At 34.4% G+C, this 8,507-nt stretch overlaps 1 protein-coding gene across 2 annotated transcripts; it reads right to left on the bottom strand.

Annotated features, from left to right (window-relative positions):
• Positions 1-940: 940 nt before the first annotated feature.
• LOC18104984 (uncharacterized) lies at positions 941-4,777 on the bottom strand. 2 transcript variants are annotated; one of them, XM_006374981.3, is made up of 3 exons: positions 3,715-4,776; positions 2,290-2,974; positions 941-1,523 (listed from the first exon to the last, which is right to left on the bottom strand). In XM_006374981.3, exons 1-3 carry the CDS (start codon positions 4,571-4,573, stop codon positions 1,340-1,342), a joined length of 1,728 nt encoding a protein of 575 aa, XP_006375043.3. In that variant the 5' UTR covers positions 4,574-4,776; the 3' UTR covers positions 941-1,339. The 2 variants fall into 2 exon arrangements, with proteins under 2 accessions (XP_006375043.3, XP_024441539.2); XM_024585771.2 differs by having other exon boundaries at positions 1,406-1,552; positions 3,715-4,777.
• Between the last annotated feature and the right edge of the window lie 3,730 nt (positions 4,778-8,507).

Genomic DNA, 8,507 nt, shown 5'->3' with positions numbered 1-8,507 from the left:
TAACTATTTAATATTTTTGGGTCTATTTTGTTTTGTATTAATCTAAAAACCTTCAAATGAGTAGGTGGAACTCGCTGCCTTTGACAGTAATATCCCTGTCCCAGACACCCATGGGACACCCAATTCCTCTTGACTTCCATTAGACTGGAGAGGCTTTGGTGTTTCAGAATAGACATGAATGGAACCTTTTTTTATATAATGAAGACTTTCAGAGAATCCAAGTTGTCTACTCAAGTTATAACTTACAAGATTCGACCAGGCAAGTAGGTAAAGAGCGTGTTTGGAAGTGTGGTTGCGAGTGCTTTTTAAATAACTTTTCGTGTCAAAATACATGCCAATGATGTTTTTTCATTTTTTAAAAATCATTTTTGACATCAGCACATCAAAACAATCCAAAACATACAAACCATTTTAAATTTTAGCAAAAAAAAAAATTCAAATTTTTTGAGAACGCAGTTCCCAAACGTTCCCTAACTCGAAAGAGTATGTCGGTAAAAAAAACCTGGTTTCTTTTTATTAAAACAATGTAGTTTCAGACTTTTTTTAAAAAAAAAATGTCAAAAATTGATTTGATTCCTTGAACTTGGATTTCAACTGAGTTGGATCTTATAACTGCCTCAAGCAATCCATGAACCAAAATTATGCAAAATATAAAAATAATAACAAGACAAATTTGGTATATAAATTATAAATTTAAAATAAATACGATTAATGATAAATGTGTTCATTTGAATTTGTAATTTATACATGTAGATTTCATAATAACAAAAAATTGATTGAACAAAAGACACTGATAATCTATGAGTAATCATCATGACAGATCTTATTTTTATGTGAAAGTAGAAACAATGCATTAATATATAATAATCTCTTTAAATACCCTATAAAAACATGAACTTAGTTTTAAAATGATTTTTAAAAGGGTTAAAAAGAAATAACGAAGAGCAACAGTACTATAATGACTTCAAGATTCATCAGCGAAATAATTTCAAACTTTACAAGACATCCATGTAACTAAGCTTGATTACCAAGTACAGGACATTACTATAATAACTTCAAGATTCATTAGCAAAATAAGATCCATATAAACATCAGCACTCCATCTTTTCTATTCCTTACTCCTTTCAAGATCTCAAGACTGACCTACATGCAGATGGATCCAGTCATACCTAAAGTACTGCTAATTGTAGCTGGTAAAACATATAGTTATGCACACCAGACTGTAAATGCCTCAAGGTGACGGCACGGTGAAAAGTTAAATACCTAAAAGATCAATCCTTCTAGGTCACTGGATTAGCAGCTACCATCGCGGCGAACTTCTGATAACAGCATTTGCTATTCATTTGAAGAACAGAGGATCCCCTTTCACCTGCCACATCTCAAATAATTGCTTGGAATACTTGATGGCCAGTCTCTTGCAATCACGGAAGCCTCCTGGGTCATCTGCAGCCAACTCCAAAGTTGATTTCTTCAGCTTCCCTTGGGGATCCCCATTGGTGAGAAACTCAACCAAAGCAGTACCCCTGGAGAAATGTGTTAGGCATAGCAAAGCCTGTTATTATGAACAATGGTAACAAGCAACAAGTGGAAGTTAAAATAGAAAAGCATAGAAAGATATTTTCAGAGAAGTTATAATACTGGTGCAGGAGCCGTAAATAATGATCACAAACCAAGATAGAGCAGTTACTTAAGAGTACAACTAGCGGCAGATTTTATTCTTCTTCTAGGGTTACTGAGAGAAATACTAACTCATCCATTTGTCAAACAGACCACCTGAATTTTAAAACGTACCAGCTGATTATAGCAAGTTGATCAATACAATTACTTATGCATGTGGGGTTCTTACAAGGACTAGCATCATATTCTTTTCCACTCTCTTCCTTGCTCCTGGTAAAGTAACACCCAATTTATGCTTGCACTTCTACATTCAACTCAAATTTCAATCCAAAAGCCCCAATTCCTTCTCTCTCTAATTTACAAGAGTACAAGTTGTCGACCAAAACAGAAAAAATAATGGCACACATGCATATATGTCCAAGCCTTTCCTGTGTCAGTCGAGTAATGAGCACCAAGCCAGTTTGCTTCTATTATTTTACAAAATTAATTGCTTCAGAACATAGAGAAACTCCTGAGAACGAATGTGTAGTTCATCGCTGAAAGAAATGTTTCGACACGACAGAGTAGGGTCAAATAATCCTCATTGTAGAAAATGATTCTGAAATAAAAAACCATCAATCATATAATCCCAGTGGCACATAAAGACAGAACAATGTGCACAATTTGCCATACCTGGCTGCATCAACCTCGTCAAATCCTTGATTTTGGAAAGTTGACGCGAAGTTCGATGATTTCTGCACAGCAGCCTGCTGTCCGAACAGAGCACAAACAGCCCTTAAACGTAGTTCTACATCTTGCTCTAGAGCAGCAACCATGTCGGCTTCAGATTTCCACTTTTTATGGATTCTATTTGCTTGCGTTGTAGAGAAGTCAGTTGGAAAATCAAAATCATCAGAGTCGGAGGAGCCGGAACTCTGCTCACCATCAGAACCATCCAAAACAAGCTCCCGCTGTATTTGGGAATTCTGTCCAACCGTAATTTTCTCCCCACATTGTCTCAAAATTGCTGGAGATTGCCTTGATTGATTAAAAATATTTCTTCTGTCATCACTTCCAGAAAACATGGTTGTTGCTGCACAATAATTGACAGGAGCACTTTCAGGGCCTTGAATCAACACTTGGCATTTTGTTGCCCTGGGCTCTTTGATACCACCACTATCATCCTTAGAATTTGAAGGGGAGTTTCGTTTTCTTTTGAGCAATATGGTCTCATTGTTGACATCTTCCAGACCTAAATCTGCTTCATGCTGATATCCTTGCTTGGTCAATTTTTTTCTACTCAAAGTTGCACTCGAAGAAGAGTCATCATCACTGTCATTAATCTCTATAATGTCTGGTGACTGACGTGTCCATCCACCTGGCAAGAAAAAAATGCACTATCAATATCTGGTTGTCATAAACATTGCTAATTATAATCACGTGATATCATCTTGTAGAAATGCTCTCCAGTTCAAGTGGCAGATGATACCCTCAATACCCCACGCAACACTAGACCATTCCATAATTTGATGTGCCCCTGATACCCAGTAGGTAGTATCACACATATACTAGTCAGTTTAGTAGTCTGCCTAGTGTAATTGCTAGTGCATTTAAGCTTGTATGAGGTTGTCATGAGTTATTGGTAATCCAGGTAGATATACAGGTTGTTTGATTAGTTCCCTGATGTTAATGTTCTGAGTAGTTTGAAAGATATTTTTCCAGATGAGATTGAGATGGTTTAATCCAATTCACTTATTCTCTGTCTCTTTAAGGCTCATAGTTCTTTTAAAGTTCATTTGCTCACGGGAGTCAGAGATGAACAAGAATTTTCTTGGACTACAAAGGATTTTGCAGCATAGTTTATTTTGACAAAGAACTTCAGTGGAGTCGCACGGAGAAATTTAAATTCAATAGAGTTCCGAAATCACATATGACAGAAACAGTACACTGAATATGACGGACCACACATTCTCTAAACAAAATATGAGTGAAAAACTAAAGCATGCATAATCAACTTAACTAATGTATTCTTATAGTTCTCTGACCAAAACACGAGCAAACGAATATAAACAAATATAATCAAATTAACAGATACAGATACAAGGATCATAGCGATACCTGAAGCACCAATGTTTCCATCTCCATTCTCCGGCAAGTTGCTCCCAGAACCTCCACTTGCCCCTAAAACCATGTTCTCATGATTATCAACAGCAATCGTCTCAGCTTTCACATTACCAACCCTGTCACTGCCGTTTCCATTTTCCATCATAGCCCTCTCTCCCAAACCCTCACCCTCACCAGAAACCGAACCTGGGCCCCCCACATCACCGTTTCTGCTCTCTGGTGAGTGAGACCTAGGATCACCATTTGCCTCAACGGCAATAGTATCATTGGAATCACTGCAAACCACCTCAGTTTTCACAGTGACAACATTCTCATTCAGAATAACCTTCTCTTCCACAACCCCCCTAGAAACCCTAACATTATTTACAGGCTCCTCGGGAATCAACAACATCAAATCCTTCTCTAAAAGGAAAACCCTCATCTCCAGCTCCTGAAACTTACTCTTGTACGCATCAACTTCAGTCTCTACCTTCAATTTCGCACACTTCAACTCACAAATTTCCTCTCTGAGCTCTCTTATTATCCTCTTATCCTCTCCACTAATCCTCAATAACTCATTAAACCCTCCTTTCTCTTTCTTCAACTGCAAACACTCTCTTTTACACTCCTTCAGCTCAATCTCAGCTTTCAATCTCTCCGATCTCTCGCTCCGAGCCTTTTCTTCCATCGATTCCTTCTCTTTCTTCAATGACTTCTTCTCAATTTCCGTTTCTTCTTTCATGGCCAGCAAAAGTCCTTCAATTTCCGCAAAATGCTGAGACATGAAAGCTGATTTTAAAGACCAAACCTTTTCCTTTATACTTTTATCAGTAACACCTTCTTCAACACCTTGTGAATGTGACCCAGAAGCCATATTTAAGAGAAATATACAAACACACAAAAAGCTGGAGTCTTTGCAATTTTAAAGAAAACCCAGAACAGAGTCAGATGTTTTCATTCATAAAAAAAAACAGAGATAATCAACGGTTCAAGGTGTTTCTTTACATGTTTTTAGTGTTGGAAAATGAAGAGTTCTTTTCTTGTGGGTTTCAGTCTCTTTCGCTACCTGAAGTACGGATTTAGTGCCTGTTTTGTAACATCAACCGTGTTCCTAAAAATCTTAAATTATTTTTTTTAATTAAAAATATTTTTTATATATTTTTAAATTATTTTAATGTATTAATATTAAAAATAATTTTTTAAAAATAAAAAAAATATTATTTTAATAGATTTCTAATTAAAAAATATTTTGAATTCCAACCGCTACCATAATCTCAAACAAACCCTTAAATAGTCTATAACATTGCGTTTTGAAAGTACTTTTAAAAAATTTTGAAATTTTTTTTTATTTTTTTTGCTTTAAATTAATATATTTTTAATGTTTTTAGATCATTTTGATGTGCTAATGTCAAAAAATAATTTTAAAAAAATAAAAAAATATTATTTTAATGTGTTTTAGAATAAAAAACACTTTGAAAAATAACAGCTATCACTCTCAAACACCCAATATCATACGCGATGATGAATGTTTTGTAAAATATATTAAAATATTATTTATTATTTTTTAAATTTTATTTTTAATATCAATACATTAAAATAATATAAAAATAAAAAAAATTAATTTAAAATAAAAAAATCTTACTTTTTTTCAAAAACATATGCCACTATAAAAACAAAGAGTACCTCTCTCTGCTTTTCCTCATTCTCTTGTATTTAGTACGGGTTGTATTTTTAGGCTTTTAAGTGTAGTGAAAAAAAAAAAAAACTTGGCTCGGGTTGCAGGTTTATTTGTTCATGTGGTGCGGTGCGTATTTTACTTCAAGCATTCAACTATCAATTTGAAATTGTTTGATTAATTAATATACATATTATTTTATATGTGTTTACTATAACATCAAACATATACTAAGATAACTAGGTTGACTCTTAAACTTTGATTAAAATAAAAAAATTGAAATAACATTATTTTTTTATTAAATGTTTTTGTTTTATAACTTAACCTAGTTATTTGATTAGCCGGCTGGGTCGAGTCAAGTTTTATAATGGTGCTATTAAGAGTCTATCCATCTTGTAGTTTTGTTGATTTTTTTTAAAGCAAACAATTTTTTATTTTCAAAGTGTTATAAATACAGTCAAAGTGTTGTTCGAAGGCATCATTTGAGAGTATGATTGAATCATATTTTTTTCAAGTTTTTAGTCTTTATTTTTGAAAAAAAAAACTTAAAATTAATATTTTTTAGTGTTTTTTTATGTACTAATGTAAAAAATGAAAAACAAATCATGAAATATATATATTTTTGATGCATTTTAATGTGAAAAACACTTTGAAAAACAACCTCTATTATATTCACAAACAGGCTTCTAGAAGGAAATCCTAAAGTCATTTATTATTGAGGTTTTGATGGTTTTCTTAGAAAAAATTTTTGTGTTTGTGTAACTGTTTAAGCAAATTTACAGCAATTTGTGCTTTGGTATACTTATTTTTTTCATAGGCATACAAGAACCTCTTCTGTATGTTTTACACATGCAACTCCGCCTTGTGTTGCATACCACATATTTTTTCATAAACTCGGCCTGGTTTCTGCCTTGGGTCAGCCGGGTCTCGGGTCAACCCGCCGGGCCGGGCCTAGTTTTAAAACTATGCTTATTTCTAAGATAGAAAAAGGATCTTGCCTTGAAGGAACTGCTAATGAAACATCAAGATGTATTCAAGGAGCCAAAAAGGTTGCCCTCATAGAGAGGCCAAGATCATTTAATACAACTAAAAAAGGGTTTATAACCTGTCAACTCGAGGCCTTACAAGTATTCAGGCTTATAGAAAAATGTCCTGGAGAAAATGATCAAAAAAATACTAGAAGCGGGAATCATTAGACCTACTAACAACCTTTTTACATCACCAGTAGTGGTGGTAAATAAGAAAGATAAATCCTTGGGATTATGTGTGGACTACAAAGCTTTTAATCGACTTACTGTTACGGACAAATTTCTAATTCCTTTGGTAGATGAATTGTTTGAAGAGTTGACAGGGGCTACTGTTTTTTCTAAGATGGATTTAAGATATTGATACCACCATATCAGAATGGGCCCTAAGATGTATTTAAAACTACATTTTGAACTTATAATGGTCATTGTGAATTTCCCTTTGGGTTATTTAATGCACCTGTAACATTCCAAAGTCTAATGAACAATGTATTCGGGCCACATCCTAGGAGGTTCGTGTTGGTGTTCTTTGATAATATTATGATATATAGTAAGTCAATGAAGAAACATCTAGAGCATTTGAAGGTGTTGTTTGCATTTTTAGAGCTTCATGGACTGATGGCAAAGGAAAGCAAGTGTGTTTTTGGTAGCTACCAAATGACATACCTAGGGCATATAATCACTAAAGAAAGAGTGTCTAAAGACCTACAAAAAAATCCAAAAAGTAAAGGAATGGCCTTTACCAAAGAATATTAGGTAGTTAAGAGGATTCCTAGGGCTCACAAGCTACTACAAAAGGGTTGTGAAGGGATATGACACCATTTGCAAACCACTAACACAATTACTCAAGGAGGAAGCATTCAACTGGAATGAGGAAGCAATAAAGGTCTTCAAACTCTTAAAAAAAGCCATGACCAAGCCTCCTATGCTGGCACTACCTAACCTCAATAAGCCCTTCATCATAGAGATTGATGCCTCAGGAACTAGTTTCAAAGTTATTCTAATGCAGGAGGGGCACCCTATTATTTTATCAGCAAGTTTCTAAGACCACGACAACAAGTGTTATCTACCTATAAAAGGAAGATGATGGTCATACTACATGTAACGGCTAAATGGAAACAATATCATTGAGGAATGCACTTTACAATCAGAACTGATCAAGTTAGCCTCAAATACATCCTAAAACATAAGGTAATTTTTTCCTCTCAACACTTTTGGTTAGCTAAGTTACTGGGATTTGATTTTGACATTGAGTACAGAAAAGGAAAAGACAATGCTACAGCTGATACATTGTTTAGGAATTCAAGTGGTGAGGTATTTATTATGGCAATATCTATTATAACCACCAACATTATAGAGCAAATCAGGGAGTCATGGGCAAATAATTGGTTTATTCAAACTACTATAAGGGACTTATAACATGACCCAAGAACACACCTATATTATAAGTGGATGAACAATCACTTCAACAAGAAAGACAAGATTTTTATGGGTAATAATGAGGATTTGCAAAACAAACTGGTGACAATGTACAATGACTCGATTGTTAGAGGACACTTCAGAGCTACAGTCACAACAAAGAGGGCATGTAGTCTTTTTTTATTGGAATAAACAATAAAAGCATGTGAGGTAATATACAAAGGAATGCCTTATTTGCTAGAAGAACAAGCCAGAAAATGTCTTAAGCCCTAGTTTGCTACAACTCTTGCATATTCCCACTGTAGCGCTTGTTGTAAGTTTAATGGAATGATCCCCAACCAAGAAGGAATCTAGTAGAGTAATGTTGCAGCTGATTAAACAATACAGTTTGTAGACCAAAAATCAAGAAACTTAGAAGGGAAGAAAAACATAATAGAACATTATAGATTAAAATAGAATAAGAGAATGGAGAAGACGACATAATTGGTCAATTCATTTTTTTTCCATGCCCTTTTCCTCTATCATTTTTGTTACATATAAGCCAAGGAAATACCAGACATTACATGATTTATGCCTCGATGGACACGTGGAAAGACAACTTAACTAATTCTACTAACTGAAAAGAACATAACAAAACGGTGCGTGTGGATGAATAAATGAAACGACTCATTTAGTGCAGCTTTGTAATT

This window comes from Populus trichocarpa, chromosome 14 (genome assembly GCF_000002775.5).
Source record: "Populus trichocarpa isolate Nisqually-1 chromosome 14, P.trichocarpa_v4.1, whole genome shotgun sequence".
In the NCBI taxonomy this organism is placed as follows: Eukaryota; Viridiplantae; Streptophyta; class Magnoliopsida; order Malpighiales; family Salicaceae; genus Populus; species Populus trichocarpa.
The sequence above is the reverse complement of the archived record's forward strand: the minus strand, read 5'-3'. Positions and strand labels throughout refer to the sequence as shown.